At 41.8% G+C, this 22329-nt stretch overlaps 1 protein-coding gene across 3 annotated transcripts in view; it reads right to left on the reverse strand.

Moving 5' to 3' along the window:
• LOC148894526 (glycerol kinase-like) overlaps window positions 1-22329 on the reverse strand; it is a 65986-nt gene that overhangs the window by 20656 nt on the left and 23001 nt on the right. Inside the window, exons 3-8 of one of the 3 annotated variants that reach the window (XM_089002751.1) lie at window positions 11580-11686; window positions 11371-11448; window positions 9959-10038; window positions 9702-9839; window positions 6155-6264; window positions 5062-5128 (exon numbers count right to left, since the gene is read on the reverse strand). In XM_089002751.1, coding sequence (XP_088858877.1) covers window positions 5062-5128; window positions 6155-6264; window positions 9702-9839; window positions 9959-10038; window positions 11371-11448; window positions 11580-11686 — 580 coding nt within the window. Of the gene's footprint in view, window positions 1-5061; window positions 5129-6154; window positions 6265-6442; window positions 6581-6699; window positions 6780-8111; window positions 8190-8320; window positions 9089-9701; window positions 9840-9958; window positions 10039-11370; window positions 11449-11579; window positions 11687-22329 lie in introns of those variants that run through there. The other 2 variants (XM_089002748.1, XM_089002749.1) reach the window with 2 other exon arrangements.

Here is a 22329-nt window from a genome sequence, read left to right on the forward strand (position 1 = left end):
CCAAGTACTTAAAATCCTCCACCTTCTTTATCTCTTCTCCTTGTAGCATCACTCTTGCACTTGGATCCCTCTCATTCACACACATATATTCCGTCTTGCCGCGACTGATCTTCATTCCTCTCCTTTCCAGGGCATATCTCCACATCTCTAGTTTCTCTGCCACCTGTTCCCTGTTCTCGCTACAGATCACGATGTCATCTGCAAACATCATGGTCCAAGGAGATTCTTGTCTAATATCGTCTCTCAGCCTGTCCATCACCATAGCAAACAAGAAGGGGCTCAGAGCTGACCCCTGGTGGAGTCCCACCTCCACCTTGAATTCCTCAGTCATACCGACAGCACACCTTCCAGTCTTACAGTCATGATACATGTCTTGTACCGCTCTAACATACTTTTCCGTCACTCCAGACGTCCTCATGCAATGCCACAGCTCTTCTTTGGGCACCCTGTCATACGCTTTCTTCAGATCTAGAAAGACACAATGCAATTCCTTCTGACCTTCTCTGTACTTCTCTATCAGCATTCTTAAAGCAAACATTGCATCTGTCGTACTCTTTTTTTGGCATGAAGCCATACTGCTGCTCACAAATGTTCACTTCTGCTCTTAGTCTAGCTTCAACTACTCTTTCCCAGAGTTTCATTGTATGGCTCATCAACTTTATTCCTCTGTAATTAGTACAACTCTGCACATCTCCTTTGTTCTTAAAAATGGGCACGAGTACACTTCGTCTGCATTCTTCAGGCATCTGTTCACCATGTAAGATCTTGTTGAATAACCCAGTCAGGAACACCACCGCCACCTCTCCAAGACACTTCCATACCTCGATTGGTAAATCATCAGGCCAAGTGCCTTTCCCCCCTTCATCCTCTTCAGCGCCCTCCTCACTTCATCCTTGCTAATGCTTGCTACGTCTTGGTCCACAACAGTCACATCTTCTACTCTTTGTTCCTTCTCATTTTCCTCATTCATCAATTCTTCAAAGTACTCTTTCCATCTTGCCATCACACTACTGGCACCTGTTAATACATTGCCATCTCTAACCTTAATCACCCGAACCTGCTGCAGGTCCTTATCTTTGTCTCTCTGTCTCGCCAGCCTGTAAAGATCAGTCTCACCTTACTTGCTGTCCAGCAGAGCATATAAGTCATCATAGGGCTCTTGTTTGGCCTTTGCCCCCTTTACTTTAACCGTGCGCTGCATCTCCTTGTACTGCTGTCTACTCACATCCGTCCTCTCAGTGTCCCACTTCTTCTTTGCTAACCTCTTTCTCTGTATACACTCCTGCACCTCCCCATTCCACCACCAAGTCTCCGTATCTACCTTTCTTCCACTCGATACACCAAGCACTTTCCGCCCTTTGTCTCTGATTATGTTCGCTGTAGTTTGCCAGTCATCTGGAAGGACCTCTTGCCCACCCAGTGCTTGTCTTACCTCCTTCCTAAATGTCATGCAACACTCTTCCTTTTTCAACTTCCGCCATTTTGTCCTCACTTCAGCCTTTGGTTTCTTCATCTTCCTCACTGCCAGCGTCATCCTACACACCACCAACCTATGCTGTCTGGCTACACTCTCACCAACCACTACTTTGCAGTCACTGATTTCCTTTAGATGGCGCAGTTGACACAAAATGTAGTCTACCTGTGTACTTCTGCCTCCACTCTTATCGGTCACCCTATGTTCCTGTCTCTTCTGAAAGAAAGTAGTCATAATAGCCATTTGCATTCTCTTAGCAAAGTCAACCACTGTTGGGTTATTTTTTTATCGTTCGCCCTTGGTTCATTGCTTCGACGGGTGTTGATGGAAATCGATGGTTAAATCATCAGGGAGCTAGGACTTGAACAGAAAGTTGATTTAATTTGGAGAGCACGGGCATTGTGGTGCGGACGGAAGAGCGAGCATGGAGAGAGAGAGATGAACGGGCTGCAGGAGTATTTATGCGGTGCATAGCAATGACGCGACAGGATGTGACGTACTAAAAGTGCGACATCGTGTAAAGGAAGGCAGGATATGACATACGAGGAAGTTCAAAATGTAAACAAAGATTACAGAGCGATGTTTAGAGATGTTTGTATGGCGAATTACCCTAACAACCACCATCTGTCCTTCAGCGTTCCTCATCTGGAGTCCAAACCTGCCCATCACCTCCTCATCATCTTTGTTTCCTGCGCCAACATGTCCATTGAAGTCTCCACCAATTACAACCCTCTCACTTCTCGGGATGTTCTGTATGACTTCATCAAAGTCCAACCAAAATTCCTCCTTCTCCGCCAGCTCACATCCTACTTGTGGGGCATACCCACAAACAACATTGAACATCAAACCTTCAATTTCTAGCTTCAGACTCATCATTTTATCTGATACTCTTTTTACTTCTAAGACATTCCTAACAAACTCCTCTTTTAAGATAACCCCAACTCCATTTCTCTTTCCGTCTTCACCATGATAGAACAACTTAAACCCTGACCCTAAGCTTCTAGCCTTGCTCCCTTTCCACCTGGTCTCCTGGACACACAGTATGTCTACCTTCCTTCTCTGCATCATCTCAACCAGCTCTCTACCTTTACCTGTCATTGTTCCTACATTCAAAGTTCCTACACTTAGTTCTATACTCTTGGCGTTCCATCTCTCTCTTTTCCTCCGGGCACACCTCCCTCCTCTCCTTCTTCTTCAATGATGTCCTTATGCTCGACCATAATTTTGTTTTGTGTCCTCTTCGGCTGAACACTAGCCTGTGGTGGGGTCTTTTTCGGTCCCAAAAAATCAAAAGTAGCCACTCGATAGCAAAGCCCGTACGCCCTCAGAGAAAAGGGGTGTGGAAAAGTAGTCTGGCAGCCACAGTGGCGCTGTTTGGCCCTGTGGTTTGGTGTTCTTCCGCCGACAACTAGTCCGCCAGCCATTGTGGCGTTCTGTGTTTTTCCCGACAACTAGTTTGTATGCCAAGATTATATTCTCGCAAATTTAATGTTCGTAAGGCGAAAGGTTTGTGAGCGAAAGCGTTTTGTAAACCGAAGTATCACTGGATATGATTTTGATTCCTTATTTTTGTATACAATTTCCTTGACAAATATTTTCAGAGTCAAGAATTATTCATTTGTTTGTTTTATGTGACCAATGTTTTTTTTTCATTCACCGAGTGGTACAGTGAGACCTCAGCTTACAAACACCTTATTTTATGAACTTTTCGTCTTACGAACGTCTAGTTTATGAAACTTAAACCTTGAAATACGCACTACTATTCGCAAAACACACCCACCACGGCTGGCGGAGTGCTCTTTGGATCTGGCAGAGGCGGAAGCACACGACCAAACAGCGCTCCAGCCGGCGCTACTTTCCACGCCCCCTCTCTCTGAATTCATACGTCGATCGCCTCCAAGGAGCTTTTTGTAGATAATGTTACTATTATGGGACCGAAAAAACCCACCACAGGCTCGTGTTCAGCCGGAGAAGACACAAAAAATAAAATCACGAAGAGAAGGAGATCATTGAGAAACACGAACGAGGTGTGCGTTTGTGGCGTCACATGTGCACACCGCGGCTGTCACGTGAATCTCAGCCTGACACATCTCTCACGCTGTGTCACTTCCCTGAGAGTAACTTTCTCAATTTCCATTATTGCCACCATCCTAAAAGCTTTACAGTGTAAAGTTCAGCGACTTGTTGAAATGAAATTGAAGTGTCGCTAGCGGCGGCGCCACCCCAGCTGTCAACCCGCACGTGACAATTTCGCATCATTAGTCACGTGAAAGCAACGCCTTTGTGTAAAGTTTACACAACACTGTAAAACTTTTAGGCGAAGGATGGTGGCAATGGTGGAAATGAAAAGTGTTACTCTCAGGGAAGTGACACACAGCGTGAGAGATATGTCAGGCTGAGATTCACAAGACAGTCGCGGTGTGCACATGTGACGCCACAAACGCACACCTCATTCGTGTTTCTCACATCGACTAAATAACACCTTTGTGTAAAGTTTACACAAAGGCGTTATTTAATCGATGCTTTCACATGACTAATGACGCGTTTTATTCCGCATCCGTGGAATCATCGGACTCGCGCCTTTTGATGTAATAAAATATCTGCCGGCACCTACGGGACTCAAAGTGGATGCAGATGACATCAAGGAGCTTGTTGCTGACCATAATGAGGTCCTCAACACGGAGGATTTGATTTGTGCAGGCTTTTATTGAACAGTTCCATCCAGAAAAGGCTATGAGAATCATCAACATGATGAATGCTAATGTGATGCCTCAGTTTTGTAAGACCTTACAATTCAGAAAGCAACAGGTGTCAATTAAGAGCCATCAACGACCATCACAAATGTAAATAAAGTGACTTTATTATATAGTGCAGTGTATTTCTTTCATTACAATACAATGGCACATTTATTATACATAGAATAAGGTATGTTGTGTGTAGTTTTAAGGCTCATTAAGTTGAAAAGTATATTTTTTTGGAAACCTGGGAACGGATTATTCCCATTTTAATGGTTTCCTATGGGATTTTTTTTTGTGATACACACTTTTTGGCTTACATACTCTGTCTGGGAACCAATTAAGTTCATAAGCTGAGGTCTCACTGTACTTCTAATTTAACGCTGCTTGCACCAAACACACAATAACATTTTAACATCACTGCAAAAAGCATTGGGACGTACGACTTTATTCAAAAGCTATTCCTATTTGTTTTATTATAATCATAAAAATGCTGGTGGGAAGTCTACTGAAGTAGAAGCATCACAGAGTGCAACACACCAATCGGCACACTTTTATTGTTTCCGAACAAGGATACGAGATGACCAACTGCGAGTGTAAAACAGCCTTATTGACCCCCGACAGTAGTAGAGTACTTGATTCCAACATAAGCAACCAAAAAAACTTCGCAATTACTATTTGTACTTGCATTCAATCAAATAATGCATTGAGTCCTCCCTTATTGATCAGCAAGAGAAACACAATTTTAACTAGCTTCAACTTTGCCTTCCAAATCAGAAAGCACAATGCATTTAGGAATGATTCCTTTCAATTCATGTTTCAGTGTGAAATCTTATAAACAACAGAACTTACCATCCGGCCGTATATTTCAGAGGAGCTTTTAACTTTGGGGAGCAGTTCCATTGGAACATCAAAGTAACTAAAAGCAGAAACAGGTAATTGGGTTTTTCTTTGAGCTTTTGAGGTAATCATCTGTAAGCAAGGGTATACAGTACATGTTTTGACTTTTGTTTTGTAATGTAATGGTGAAGGGAAGAAATGTCGGGGTTTAGGGGGTCAAGAGTTGTATTTATGTCAAGAACTAGGAATATAATTAACAACAATTATTGATTGCTTCAAATGCGTGGATATTTTTTCATTCATTGTTGGTGTCTTAAAGGACAACCGATACTGTTGTTTTGTTTCCTAACTGAAATCAGAAAAACGTTTTATAGCATCTAAAATACCTAAAACACGCAGGCTGATATTTTTAGTCAAATGCAAAACACCAATAAAAAGGACTTAAAGTGTCCCAAAACGGCAACAAAATGAGCTTGTTACTGGGTAGATTCAGAAAGTCCTGCCCCCGTGTTCGTGACGTCACTATTGGTCACACACTGCCTTGCTCCAGAATCAAAACAATGGATCAGATTCAGAGAAGATGCTTTCTTGTCACTCATGTCGCTTTCATGTTACTGTGTCGCTTTCTCGGTCACGGGCGTTCCCTCAGTGACGTCACTTAGGGGATCGTCATCAACTCGAAAACAAGAATTCCTGAATATTCAGCGCGAGTCTTAAAACGTAAAATATAGCTATATGCGGTGGAATCTTTGTAAAATGCACTCAGTAGAAGTCATTTGAAGTGATTTTACAAATTATGGACACAACTTGTCCGCAGGTGTCGGTTGTCCTTTAAGGCAATTCTGACAAAATATATTCTAATATTTTGGTCCCTATTCAATCTCAAATGAAGTCTGAAGGTACAAAGATTGTGACAAGCGATATTGTGATCAATACGACATTGGAATTGAAATACAGTACATCCATACTACAGAACTTTCAGAGAGAGCCTCTTTCATTACAGACTGATAGTGTGAATTGACCGAGTTTGTCCAAAGTAGAAAAGCTTGCACACATGTTATTGTGTTATACTGCACGTTACATGTGTGCATGTTTTCATGCTTACTTGCAGAGTTCATGATCCCAGTCCATGGTGTGAATGTTGAAGAGCATAGTGCGACTGGCATTCGAAACATCCGTGCAGTGAATACCTCCCTTCCTACCGCCTGTCAGGCACTGAGGAACCACAATAACAAGTACTGTACTTGATACACTTTTCTTCTCCTTCGTCAATTTTATACAAAAAGACACCACTTGGGACTAGGATTCTAACAGTGGGCCACATTCGCATTGTTGGCATCATTTTGCTGTTTGTTCTGTGTGACTAACTGCAGATGGTGTGAGAAGGTCATACCCAGATGATCCAGGAGTCCACTGTGCCAAACATAGCGCGCCCACAAAGCACAGCTCGTTGCACCGTGTCCACGTTGTCGAGCAGCCAACGCAGTTTCACGGCGCTAAAGTAGGTGCTGATCGGGAGGCCCGTCTTGTGCTTTTTTGCCAGAAGAAATAAAAAAATTAAAACCAATATTTGAGAGAAGACAAATTCGAGCCTACAATTACTAAAGTTGCAGGAAAACAACTACTCTGCTCATAGTTGATCACAATTACCTTGAGGTGATTCTTGTTTTTACCAGCCGCTTTGTTGATCAGCCTTTCCACCGTAGATTGGGTGCGAAGATCGAGCCAAACTAAACCACGAAGAGAAAAAAGACATGTCTATGGTCCCTATTATTTTCCATGCATCACAGCATTCACACCAGCTATATTGTAGTGTGCAATCTGGGGTGGAATTGTCATGCTTGTGTGTGTGCCAGTGTCACTGTGTGAGCTGAGAGAGTGAGAACAGCCAATTACTCACGAGTAATTGCTCACTCGCACATCTTCGACGGAACATTGATCTGATGTATGTAAGCTCTGAAGCTATGTTAGTGCCACATGGAAGAGTGCAAGCAAGCACGATATTTAATAGTCCATGATGCAGCCTTGTGAGTCATTTTTGCAGGTGACATAATTCGTTTTCCAGTACAGAGCAAATCTTACAGGGCAGGCAATAGCATTTGCCATACAAACCAAAACAAGTTGAAATATACAATAAATGATGATGATAAAATTGTTAATTTGTTTGTTGGTGAGTTTGTGTGTCGAAATCCACTGCATCTCACAACAAGACCTCCATTTGGTGACTGCCATTTTTAATGTATGGGTGGGGCGAGTCCAGATTTTCACGTTTGTTTATTAGCCCGCCCCTTTTAATTTTACTGCTGTAGATTGCAAATTTCTCCATTGCGGGACTAATAAAGGCTTTCTTATTCTATTCCTATTCCTATATTCATATATTCTCATATTCCCATTCTTATTCTTATTCTTATTCAACAAGCCAACTTGTTCTAAAAACGAATGAAAACTGACATAATTTCAGACAAAATTCAAGCAAAAATGAAAAGTAACTGCAGTGACAAATCCCAAACAATAATAATATTGGTCTTTTCATTCATTTGGAAAAACATATTATTATTATTATTATTATTATTATTATTATTAATAATAATAATAATATTATTATTATTATTATCATTAATTTTAGTATTACATTTTATTTATTAATTTACTGATTATATTTGGAGTGTTTGTGGAATTCAAGTTTAAAAGGTTAAAGTAAAGTACAATTCCCAAATGACTCTTCAAACCTTCTTTCTTTTGTAAAGCCAACATACATTCATTGAAAACCAACCAACAGCTCATATCCAAAATTGATTGCTAAACCCAAAAGAATGACATTTTTTTAGATAATTATAGTTAGTTTTAGTTTGTGTTTATTGTTTTTCAAAAACCATACACGTTTTTATCTCATGAATTGTTAACACAAATAACCTTGATCCAGAAATAGACTACCATCTAGTACAATACAGATACAGTTGTAATAGGAAAAGACCAGAGGTCCTTGGTCCAGGGGAAGTTGTTCATGATGTTAGGGGAGATAATAGTCTAATGAGGATGTCAGATATACTACGCATACTCACCAATGGCATTATAGAGAGGTTCTCCAGTAACTTTGTCCCAAACCAGGGTTGTCTCCCTCTGATTGGTCACACCGACCGCTGAGAAAACAGTATTAAGATTAATAAAAAAATAAATAAAAAACTCCCTGTTGTCTCATTATTTAAAAAAAATGGCTAATGTTCATCTGCTAAGGGGAATGGTGTACAGTAGTGATGGCATTTTCACCGACCTTTTATGTTGTCAACATCAATGTTGAGCTGGTATAGTTTTTCACATGTTTTCTCTATACATTTGTAGACGGATTGTATGATTTCCCTGGGGTCCTCCTCCACCCATCTAATTAAAAGAATACAAAAAAGGGTGTCAAAACATATTTTGAAATAGTTGTGATACACTGACACGAGCACCATCTGGAATAGGTCCATACATCCGCACACGCACAGGTCTATCCGCACAGTCACATATACTGTATAGATATCAGTGCCTGAAATAATGCCTGCCCGGACGCCCGGGGCATGCAACTTTTACGTCGGGCGTACAACTTACAAAATGTATGCGCCCGGGTGGCCGACAACTTCTTCAAGAAAGAAAAAAAAGAGATTTTTTTTATCAAATCAAACGTTTGCTTTATTCAATAAGGCAAAGGCTACAAGAAAACTGCTACAAGTCACGTGAACTCCTCTTTCTAAGTGCCTTTCAAAACTCTCAAGGACACTTTACAGTCACGGGATAATATACGTTTACGTTTTGTAGCGTCCTAAATTTTGTTAGCTTTTTTGAATGTTTCATCTGGGGCTGAGGTTCTGTGCATCTACTTTGGAAAATGACATGCAAATGCACGCCCTTATAACGCTCAATAAAGTCCGAAGCACGAAGCAGGCTTCCGATTGGCTGCCGTGCAGAGTATGCAAATTATATATTGAAAAAAATCCTCGTCTCACCCCTCATGGGTGGGGTTTGTCCCCCATCTTTAGCTCGGGTTCTCTACCAGAGGCCAGGAAGCTTGAGGGTTCTGCGCAGTATAAGTGCTGTTCCCAGCACTGCGCATTTCTGGACCGAGATATCCGATGTTGTTCCCGGGATCTGTTGCAACCACTCGTCGAGTTTGTGGGTCACTGCCCCGAGTGCTCCGACCACCACAGGCACGACTGTCACCTTTACCTTCCTGGCTCTCTCCAGCTCCTCTCTGAGCCCTTGGTATTTCTCGATTTTCTCATGTTCCTTCTTTCTGATGTTTGCAGCACTCGGGACCGCTACATCCACGACAATGGCTTTCCATTTCCCTTTATCTATGACCACGATATCTGGTTGGTTGGCCATTACCATCTTGTCAGTCTGTATCTGGAAGTCCCACAGGATCTTTGCTCGGTCATTCTCTACTACCTTTGGAGGTGTTTCATTTTGACCTTGGGGTTTCCAGTGTATACTCCGCACAGAAGTTTCGATAGACTATGCCAGCCACCTGGTTATGGCGCTCGATGTACGTCAATTTTATACAAAAAGACACCACTTGGGACTAGGATTCTAACAGTGGGCCACATTCGCATTGTTGGCATCATTTTGCTGTTTGTTCTGTGTGACTAACTGCAGATGGTGTGAGAAGGTCATACCCAGATGATCCAGGAGTCCACTGTGCCAAACATAGCGCGCCCACAAAGCACAGCTCGTTGCACCGTGTCCACGTTGTCGAGCAGCCAACGCAGTTTCACGGCGCTAAAGTAGGTGCTGATCGGGAGGCCCGTCTTGTGCTTTTTTGCCAGAAGAAATAAAAAAATTAAAACCAATATTTGAGAGAAGACAAATTCGAGCCTACAATTACTAAAGTTGCAGGAAAACAACTACTCTGCTCATAGTTGATCACAATTACCTTGAGGTGATTCTTGTTTTTACCAGCCGCTTTGTTGATCAGCCTTTCCACCGTAGATTGGGTGCGAAGATCGAGCCAAACTAAACCACGAAGAGAAAAAAGACATGTCTATGGTCCCTATTATTTTCCATGCATCACAGCATTCACACCAGCTATATTGTAGTGTGCAATCTGGGGTGGAATTGTCATGCTTGTGTGTGTGCCAGTGTCACTGTGTGAGCTGAGAGAGTGAGAACAGCCAATTACTCACGAGTAATTGCTCACTCGCACATCTTCGACGGAACATTGATCTGATGTATGTAAGCTCTGAAGCTATGTTAGTGCCACATGGAAGAGTGCAAGCAAGCACGATATTTAATAGTCCATGATGCAGCCTTGTGAGTCATTTTTGCAGGTGACATAATTCGTTTTCCAGTACAGAGCAAATCTTACAGGGCAGGCAATAGCATTTGCCATACAAACCAAAACAAGTTGAAATATACAATAAATGATGATGATAAAATTGTTAATTTGTTTGTTGGTGAGTTTGTGTGTCGAAATCCACTGCATCTCACAACAAGACCTCCATTTGGTGACTGCCATTTTTAATGTATGGGTGGGGCGAGTCCAGATTTTCACGTTTGTTTATTAGCCCGCCCCTTTTAATTTTACTGCTGTAGATTGCAAATTTCTCCATTGCGGGACTAATAAAGGCTTTCTTATTCTATTCCTATTCCTATATTCATATATTCTCATATTCCCATTCTTATTCTTATTCTTATTCAACAAGCCAACTTGTTCTAAAAACGAATGAAAACTGACATAATTTCAGACAAAATTCAAGCAAAAATGAAAAGTAACTGCAGTGACAAATCCCAAACAATAATAATATTGGTCTTTTCATTCATTTGGAAAAACATATTATTATTATTATTATTATTATTATTATTATTAATAATAATAATAATATTATTATTATTATTATCATTAATTTTAGTATTACATTTTATTTATTAATTTACTGATTATATTTGGAGTGTTTGTGGAATTCAAGTTTAAAAGGTTAAAGTAAAGTACAATTCCCAAATGACTCTTCAAACCTTCTTTCTTTTGTAAAGCCAACATACATTCATTGAAAACCAACCAACAGCTCATATCCAAAATTGATTGCTAAACCCAAAAGAATGACATTTTTTTAGATAATTATAGTTAGTTTTAGTTTGTGTTTATTGTTTTTCAAAAACCATACACGTTTTTATCTCATGAATTGTTAACACAAATAACCTTGATCCAGAAATAGACTACCATCTAGTACAATACAGATACAGTTGTAATAGGAAAAGACCAGAGGTCCTTGGTCCAGGGGAAGTTGTTCATGATGTTAGGGGAGATAATAGTCTAATGAGGATGTCAGATATACTACGCATACTCACCAATGGCATTATAGAGAGGTTCTCCAGTAACTTTGTCCCAAACCAGGGTTGTCTCCCTCTGATTGGTCACACCGACCGCTGAGAAAACAGTATTAAGATTAATAAAAAAATAAATAAAAAACTCCCTGTTGTCTCATTATTTAAAAAAAATGGCTAATGTTCATCTGCTAAGGGGAATGGTGTACAGTAGTGATGGCATTTTCACCGACCTTTTATGTTGTCAACATCAATGTTGAGCTGGTATAGTTTTTCACATGTTTTCTCTATACATTTGTAGACGGATTGTATGATTTCCCTGGGGTCCTCCTCCACCCATCTAATTAAAAGAATACAAAAAAGGGTGTCAAAACATATTTTGAAATAGTTGTGATACACTGACACGAGCACCATCTGGAATAGGTCCATACATCCGCACACGCACAGGTCTATCCGCACAGTCACATATACTGTATAGATATCAGTGCCTGAAATAATGCCTGCCCGGACGCCCGGGGCATGCAACTTTTACGTCGGGCGTACAACTTACAAAATGTATGCGCCCGGGTGGCCGACAACTTCTTCAAGAAAGAAAAAAAAGAGATTTTTTTTATCAAATCAAACGTTTGCTTTATTCAATAAGGCAAAGGCTACAAGAAAACTGCTACAAGTCACGTGAACTCCTCTTTCTAAGTGCCTTTCAAAACTCTCAAGGACACTTTACAGTCACGGGATAATATACGTTTACGTTTTGTAGCGTCCTAAATTTTGTTAGCTTTTTTGAATGTTTCATCTGGGGCTGAGGTTCTGTGCATCTACTTTGGAAAATGACATGCAAATGCACGCCCTTATAACGCTCAATAAAGTCCGAAGCACGAAGCAGGCTTCCGATTGGCTGCCGTGCAGAGTATGCAAATTATATATTGAAAAAAATCCTCGTCTCACCCCTCATGGGTGGGGTTTGTCCCCCATCTTTAGCTCGGGTTCTCTACCAGAGGCCAGGAAGCTTGAGGGTTCTGCGCAGTATAAGTGCTGTTCCCAGCACTGCGCATTTCTGGACCGAGATATCCGATGTTGTTCCCGGGATCTGTTGCAACCACTCGTCGAGTTTGTGGGTCACTGCCCCGAGTGCTCCGACCACCACAGGCACGACTGTCACCTTTACCTTCCTGGCTCTCTCCAGCTCCTCTCTGAGCCCTTGGTATTTCTCGATTTTCTCATGTTCCTTCTTTCTGATGTTTGCAGCACTCGGGACCGCTACATCCACGACAATGGCTTTCCATTTCCCTTTATCTATGACCACGATATCTGGTTGGTTGGCCATTACCATCTTGTCAGTCTGTATCTGGAAGTCCCACAGGATCTTTGCTCGGTCATTCTCTACTACCTTTGGAGGTGTTTCATTTTGACCTTGGGGTTTCCAGTGTATACTCCGCACAGAAGTTTCGATAGACTATGCCAGCCACCTGGTTATGGCGCTCGATGTAGGCTTTCCCTGCCAGCATCTTACATGTGTTGGATTGTCTCCGGTGCCGCTTTGCACAACCTACACCTTGGGTCTTTCCTGGTGTGGTATATCCCTGCCTGTATGGCTCTGGTGTTCAGGGCCTGCTCTTGAGCAGCCAGGATGAGTGCCTCTGTGCTGTCCTTTAGGCCAGCCCTCTCTAGCCACTGATAGGACTTCTTGAGATCAGCCACTTCTGTTACGGTTCGGTGGTACATCCCGTGTAGAAGCTTTTCCTCCCATGATTGTCCCTCTTCCAGCACCTCATCCTCTGTTCCCCATTGTCTGAGACATTCTCTGAGTACATCATCCGTTGGAGCCTTCTCTTTGATGTATTCATGGAGCTTGGATGTCTCATCCTGAACAGCGGCTCTCACACTCACTAGTCCTCCTTCCTTACGGCTTGTGTACAGTCTCAGGGTGCTGCATCTGGGATGGAACCCTCCATGCATGGTGAGGGATTTTTGGGTCTTAACAACCGTGGTCTGAATCTCTTCCTTTGGCCACCTTATTATTCCTGCAGGGTATCTGATCACTGGCAGGGCATAGCTGTTTATTGGCCGGGTCTTGTTCTTGCCATTGAGCTGGCCTCTGAGGACTTGCCTCACCCTGGAGGTATTTGGTCGTAGCCGCTTTCCTTGTTGCTTTTATATATATATATATATATATATATATATATATATATATATATATAATTCCTCATTTCACCTCCCATGGGTGGGGTCTGTCCCCCATTTTTTTTTAGCTCGGGTCCTCCACCAGAGGTCAGGAAGCTTGAGGGTTCCGCGCAGTATCAGTGCTGTTCCCAGCACCGCGCTTTTCTGGACCGAGATATCCGATGTTGTATATAGTGTATATACAGTAAAGTCTCATTATATCGTTGATGCAAAATAAAATAACCACTACTATACAAAAAGCATTCTAGATACGCAATCCATGAACCCAATGACAAAATGACATGCCAATCAAAGATCCCCCATTTACGCCCCCCCCCCCCCCTCTTTTAATGCAGTTTGGCACAGGACGGATATATTGATCGTCCGGTTATATCGACATTTCTTCAGACTCCCGAGAATATCAATATAACGAGACTTTACTATATATATATATATATATATATATATATATATATATATATATATATATATATATATATGATTGTTGGGGTAATTCGCTATACAAATATCTTTAAACATCTATAAACGAACATCTTTAAACATCGCTTTCTAATCTTTGGTTACGTTTTGGACTTCCTGATACATCATATCCTGCCTACCTTTACATGATGTCGCATCTACATTACATCACATCCTATTGGGTCGCACACTGTGCGCCATATAAATGCCCTCCCAGTTCGTCTATCTCTCTCTTTCCCTTCATGCTTCCTCTCACCGCGATGTCTCCGCTGTCTTCAAGATTAAACCAACTTTCTGTTCAACACCTGGATTCCTGATGATTTAACCATCCTCTGCCATCAACGCCCGTAGACGCAATGAACCAGGGACGAACGATCAAAATAAACCCATTATTATTGGTGCCAAAAGACTTCGGGTCCTAGCTGATGGCTTCGGAAGGAGGGGAAGGAGGAGAGAAACTTCGAGAGTGTTCGAGTGGGCCGCGCCTCCCTTCTTGGTGTCCGTCGCTCAGGATGGCTTCACGGGTGAGTGGCGCCGCTACCATGCAGCTATGTTAAATGGATGAATTGATAAGAATTCTTTCAGCCAAAAGTAATTCTATTCACGGTTAATCTGCGTATCTGAGGCTAGTAATACGAATTACGATCGCATCAAGTCGGACCATCCTCATTCGAGCCTATGTGCGGAGATTTCGCGCGTGACTGATTGACGGCATTTCGGGTCAAGACAAAAGTCTGCTGCCATTCGCCCGGCTGCCGAACTGTAAGACCGGGGATGGGCCAGGAAGAGGTATACAGAAGGGATGAACTCCTGGATTTTTGCGTGCGAGGGCTGGTGAAAATTTGATTTATTAATTTTGAACCAGACGATTATGTGTTCTTTTTTTTTGTTTAATTGCAGCTGCAAGAGATTGTGGATTTTCCGTAACATTAATGCATTCATCAACACTAGCACGTTATCAGCATTGCTAGTCGTTTCTATGGGGTTTCCTTGGGAGTTTCATTGTCCGAGGACAGTTCGTGGGCAGGGGGGTCGGCTGAGTGGGGGGCCATTTGGAGGAGCCGTCTGTCCGTGTGTCTTTTGTGTGTGTCCTTTTGTCTTCCCTTTTGTGTATTTTTGTGTATGTGCGCGCGTTGTATGAGCATATACGTTGACAGCTGGGTGCCCTGGGTGTGAGATTCGCTGGAACAAAGGGACGGGGGAAAGGGGGGGCTGCCCAGAGAGAGGGGGCGGCCCAGTCCTCCTTCCTCTCTGTCCTAAAAAGGGGGGTGGACTGCCCAGACAGAGTGGGCAGCCCAGTCCTCCTCCTTCCTTCTCTGCCATAAAGGGGTGGGGGGAAGATTACATCCGCATTCCAGGATCGGCAAATTGATTCGTTCGCCGAATAGGTAAATAAATGGAAATAAAATACATAAGGCGGTTGGGTTAACATTCACAAACGTATCGATGAGAAGGTTTCTTCAGCCGTCATCTGTACAAAAGTGAAGGTTTCGGACGTTTCGCCTCCTATCCAAGAGGCTTCGTCAGCGAACTAAAGTCTGACTGGTCGCTGATGCGGTGATACCAGGGGGAGTGGGGGTAATAGGCCAGTCGTTAGTCAGGAATGTAGGAACAATCAGTGGGGCCACAGGGAGGGTTCCCCTGCCCCCCCCAACCTGAGAGTAGGGACCTATCATAGCTGTGTCCGGCGCCACCATGTCTGGACATTAGGGATATATAAATGGGGCCGATACGACCAGTCAGACTTTAGTTCGCTGACGAAGCCTCTTGGATAGGAGGCGAAACGTCCGAAACCTTCACTTTTGTACAGATGACGGCTGAAGAAACCTTCTCATCGATGGACCACTCCTGTACGACTGAGAGCTTACACAGACGTATTCACAAACGTACTGTGCAAAAAACATTGTTCCTGCCGCATGTAATCCTGCCGCCCAGTTCTCTCTTCTTTCACAGGACGAGAGGCTGCCTTGTCATTACAAGAGGACTCGACGGGGGTGTCATGCAGACGACTATCCTGTCTCATCGGGAAACCTGTCAAACATGTCAGCTTGAAATCTTCATGAATGACATAACACTGTATTTCCCATCGCTCTTTGATGAATACCGTCCACTTGAAAGAAAAACTAAATTAAATAGGCAGGCAAATTAGACTGAGTGAACAAATAAATAAGCCAACAAACAAATGAATAAACAGATGCCGAACTTGAGTGAATTTGAAGGCAAAAGTAAAGTATTTTTGTTAGATTGGATAAAGTGTTTTCACTAAGAGAATTGACCACCTTGAAGTCAGGATTCCAATATTTTTGTCTGCGATCGGGACAAGTAATTTTGTGATCTGACTTCGGGCGACTACAAAATTAAATGAAAATGTGCGCTTGTATATGTCCATGTTTAGACCTTAGTGACTTCCTTTTGAGTTAACGCATGTTGAATACGGATTCAGGTTCATAATTATAGTTGAAAGAGTTATGTCCGAGAAATGGACATGAACAATTTGGGTGTATAATTCCCAAAGAACTAAGGTCCTTTTCTTTTGTTGATAAGACTATTAAGGGTATATATATATATATGTATGTATGTATGTATGTATGTATGTATGTATGTATGTATGTATGTATGTATGTATGTATGTGTGTATATATGTATATGTATACATGTGTGTATATATATATATATGTGTGTGTGTGTGTGTATATATATATATATATATATATGTATATATGTGTGTATATATATATATATATATATATATATATACAGTAAAGTCTCGTTATATCGATATTCAAGGGAGTCCGAAAAAAATATCGATATAACCGGGACTATCGATATATCCGATCCTGCGCCGAACTGCATTAAACAAAAGCCGCCAAAAGAGGGCAGCCAGGCGCCATATAAGAAACGGAGCTGGCCATTAGCTCCCTTTTTTTTGGGTGAGAGATGTTCCCCCAATGTTGCCTCAAAATGGCACATATAATTCTTTAATGATTGTAAACATGTATGCTTTAATCTTCAGAACTACAGTGTATTTGAAACATATTCATAACTGGATGTGTAACAAGAAAGCATATTATCCGAATCTGAAGCCATTGTTTGGATTCACAAGCAATGCAAGACGTCTTGGCGTGAAGTCATTTTTATTTGCATTTGAATAAAAAGTGACATCGGCTGTCCTTTAATACACAGTATGGAATGTTAATAATTTTCAAAATCATCGCGCTTCAGCAGACAAAACAAGAAACATTGTTGCAAAAAACGATTGCATTCATATACAGTACAGTGGGCATGTACATAACACAACAGGGAAACTGCAACGCTTACATCTTACTGTATTATGTATACAATTTAAAAAAGTCATCAATCTTCTTCTGCTTCCCATTTTTACCTTTTAACACAAACACTTCAATCTCGTCTGCTACACACGAGCTAGCGTCTGAAAATGAAAATGGCTCTGCTACATGGGTGCTGGGCACGTAACCAAGTCACCTGACCAAGTCGACCAATGGCGCGACTGATGGCGTGACACGTAACCAAGACACGTGACCAAGTTGACCAATGGCGCGACCGATGGCGTGTCACGTGACAAAGTCACACGGCCAAGTCGACCAATAGCGCGACCGATGGCGGCTCATGTGACCAAGTCGACCAATGGCGGCTCACGTAACAAGACACGTGACCAAGTTGACCAATGGCGCGACGGATATATCGATATAAACAACAAAAATGGCCGGCGGGGGATGAAGAGGAGCACCGTAATAACCGGATTATCGTAATAACCGGGTATCGTACTAAACGGTACTAATTATACATAAAAAGACTAGAAATGTGCAAGGGAAATGAAAATAGTATCGTAATAAGCGGTACTATCGATATAACCGATATCGATATAACGAGACTTTACTGTATATATATATATATATATAAAAAAAAAAAAAAAAAATCCTCGTCTCACCCACCATGGGTGGTGTCTGTCCCCATTTCAGCTCGGGTCCTCTACCAGAGGCCAGGAAGCTTGAGGGTTCTGCGCAGTATCCGTGCTGTTCCCAGCACTGCGCTTTTCTGGACCGAGATATCCGATGTTGTTCCCGGGATCTGTTGCAACCACTCGTCGAGTTTGGGGGTCACTGCCCCAAGTGCTCCGACCACCACAGGCACGACTGTCACCTTTACCTTCCAGGCTCTCTCCAGCTCCTCTCTGAGCCCTTGGTATTTCTCGATTTTCTCATGTTCCTTCTTTCTGATGTTCCCATCACTCGGGACCGCTACATCCACGACAACGGCTTTCCTTTCCCCTTTATCTATGACCACGATATCTGGTTGGTTGGCCATTACCATCTTGTCAGTCTGTATCTGGAAGTCCCACAGGATTTTTGCTCGGTCATTCTCCACCACCTTGGGAGGTGTTTCCCATTTTGACCTTGGGGTTTCCAGTCCATACTCCGCACAGATGTTTCGGTAGACTATGCCAGCCACCTGGTTATGGCGCTCCATGTAGGCTTTCCCTGCCAGCATCTTACACCCTGCAGTTACGTGTTGGATTGTCTCAGGTGCCTCTTTGCACAACCTACACCTTGGGTCTTGTCTGGTGTGGTCCTGGATTTTTGCGTGCGAGGGCTGGTGAAAATTTGATTTATTAATTTTGAACCAGACGATTATGTGTTCTTTTTTTTTGTTTAATTGCAGCTGCAAGAGATTGTGGATTTTCCGTAACATTAATGCATTCATCAACACTAGCACGTTATCAGCATTGCTAGTCGTTTCTATGGGGTTTCCTTGGGAGTTTCATTGTCCGAGGACAGTTCGTGGGCAGGGGGGTCGGCTGAGTGGGGGGCCATTTGGAGGAGCCGTCTGTCCGTGTGTCTTTTGTGTGTGTCCTTTTGTCTTCCCTTTTGTGTATTTTTGTGTATGTGCGCGCGTTGTATGAGCATATACGTTGACAGCTGGGTGCCCTGGGTGTGAGATTCGCTGGAACAAAGGGACGGGGGAAAGGGGGGGCTGCCCAGAGAGAGGGGGCGGCCCAGTCCTCCTTCCTCTCTGCCCTAAAAAGGGGGGTGGACTGCCCAGACAGAGTGGGCAGCCCAGTCCTCCTCCTTCCTTCTCTGCCATAAAGGGGTGGGGGGAAGATTACATCCGCATTCCAGGATCAGCAAATTGATTCGTTCGCCGAATAGGTAAATAAATGGAAATAAAATACATAAGGCGGTTGGGTTAACATTCACAAACGTATCGATGAGAAGGTTTCTTCAGCCGTCATCTGTACAAAAGTGAAGGTTTCGGACGTTTCGCCTCCTATCCAAGAGGCTTCGTCAGCGAACTAAAGTCTGACTGGTCGCTGATGCGGTGATACCAGGGGGAGTGGGGGTAATAGGCCAGTCGTTAGTCAGGAATGTAGGAACAATCAGTGGGGCCACAGGGAGGGTTCCCCTGCCCCCCCCCCAACCTGAGAGTAGGGACCTATCATAGCTGTGTCCGGCGCCACCATGTCTGGACATTAGGGATATATAAATGGGGCCGATACGACCAGTCAGACTTTAGTTCGCTGACGAAGCCTCTTGGATAGGAGGCGAAACGTCCGAAACCTTCACTTTTGTACAGATGACGGCTGAAGAAACCTTCTCATCGATGGACCACTCCTGTACGACTGAGAGCTTACACAGACGTATTCACAAACGTACTGTGCAAAAAACATTGTTCCTGCCGCATGTAATCCTGCCGCCCAGTTCTCTCTTCTTTCACAGGACGAGAGGCTGCCTTGTCATTACAAGAGGACTCGACGGGGGTGTCATGCAGACGACTATCCTGTCTCATCGGGAAACCTGTCAAACATGTCAGCTTGAAATCTTCATGAATGACATAACACTGTATTTCCCATCGCTCTTTGATGAATACCGTCCACTTGAAAGAAAAACTAAATTAAATAGGCAGGCAAATTAGACTGAGTGAACAAATAAATAAGCCAACAAACAAATGAATAAACAGATGCCGAACTTGAGTGAATTTGAAGGCAAAAGTAAAGTATTTTTGTTAGATTGGATAAAGTGTTTTCACTAAGAGAATTGACCACCTTGAAGTCAGGATTCCAATATTTTTGTCTGCGATCGGGACAAGTAATTTTGTGATCTGACTTCGGGCGACTACAAAATTAAATGAAAATGTGCGCTTGTATATGTCCATGTTTAGACCTTAGTGACTTCCTTTTGAGTTAACGCATGTTGAATACGGATTCAGGTTCATAATTATAGTTGAAAGAGTTATGTCCGAGAAATGGACATGAACAATTTGGGTGTATAATTCCCAAAGAACTAAGGTCCTTTTCTTTTGTTGATAAGACTATTAAGGGTATATATATATATATGTATGTATGTATGTATGTATGTATGTATGTATGTATGTATGTATGTATGTATGTATGTGTGTATATATGTATATGTATACATGTGTGTATATATATATATATGTGTGTGTGTGTGTGTATATATATATATATATATATATATGTATATATGTGTGTATATATATATATATATATATATATATATACAGTAAAGTCTCGTTATATCGATATTCAAGGGAGTCCGAAAAAATATCGATATAACCGGGACTATCGATATATCCGATCCTGCGCCGAACTGCATTAAACAAAAGCCGCCAAAAGAGGGCAGCCAGGCGCCATATAAGAAACGGAGCTGGCCATTAGCTCCCTTTTTTTTGGGTGAGAGATGTTCCCCCAATGTTGCCTCAAAATGGCACATATAATTCTTTAATGATTGTAAACATGTATGCTTTAATCTTCAGAACTACAGTGTATTTGAAACATATTCATAACTGGATGTGTAACAAGAAAGCATATTATCCGAATCTGAAGCCATTGTTTGGATTCACAAGCAATGCAAGACGTCTTGGCGTGAAGTCATTTTTATTTGCATTTGAATAAAAAGTGACATCGGCTGTCCTTTAATACACAATGGAATGTTAATAATTTTCAAAATCATCGCGCTTCAGCAGACAAAACAAGAAACATTGTTGCAAAAAACGATTGCATTCATATACAGTACAGTGGGCATGTACATAACACAACAGGGAAACTGCAACGCTTACATCTTACTGTATTATGTATACAATTTAAAAAAGTCATCAATCTTCTTCTGCTTCCCATTTTTACCTTTTAACACAAACACTTCAATCTCGTCTGCTACACACGAGCTAGCGTCTGAAAATGAAAATGGCTCTGCTACATGGGTGCTGGGCACGTAACCAAGTCACCTGACCAAGTCGACCAATGGCGCGACTGATGGCGTGACACGTAACCAAGACACGTGACCAAGTTGACCAATGGCGCGACCGATGGCGTGTCACGTGACAAAGTCACACGGCCAAGTCGACCAATAGCGCGACCGATGGCGGCTCATGTGACCAAGTCGACCAATGGCGGCTCACGTAACAAGACACGTGACCAAGTTGACCAATGGCGCGACGGATATATCGATATAAACAACAAAAATGGCCGGCGGGGGATGAAGAGGAGCACCGTAATAACCGGATTATCGTAATAACCGGGTATCGTACTAAACGGTACTAATTATACATAAAAAGACTAGAAATGTGCAAGGGAAATGAAAATAGTATCGTAATAAGCGGTACTATCGATATAACCGATATCGATATAACGAGACTTTACTGTATATATATATATATATATATATATATATATATATATATATATATATATATATATATATACAGTAAAGTCTCGTTATATCGATATCGGTATATATATATATATATATATATATATATATATATATATATATATATATATATATATATATATATATATATATATATATATATATATACATACACGGAAAATCCTACTGGACCCGCCGCACCCTGCCCACCACCTTTTCCAGCTACTCCCCTCAGGCAGGCGCTACCGATCCATGCGCACCAAATCCAGCAGACATTTAAACAGCTTCTTCCCCCAAGCCATTAACTCTTTGAACTCTTTCAACAGTAGCCAAAATGGAACTGTATAGTGCCACTTAGCAGTTTTTTTTGACAACGATACTAGTGCAGCGTGTTCTACCGGAAACAAATTCCTTGTGTGTTCTACATACTTGGCAATAAAGATGATTCTGATTGATTCTGATATATATATATATATATATATATATATATATATATATATATATATATATATATATATATATATATTTATATAATGGGTTTATTTTGATCGTTCGTCCCTGGTTCATTGCTTATATATATATATATATATATATATATATATATATATATATATATATATATATATATATATATATATATATATATATATATATATAT

The sequence above is a fragment of the Hippocampus bargibanti genome, linkage group LG08 (genome assembly GCF_051943395.1).
Source record: "Hippocampus bargibanti isolate YZ-2025 linkage group LG08, ASM5194339v1, whole genome shotgun sequence".
Classification (NCBI taxonomy): domain Eukaryota; kingdom Metazoa; phylum Chordata; class Actinopteri; order Syngnathiformes; family Syngnathidae; genus Hippocampus; species Hippocampus bargibanti.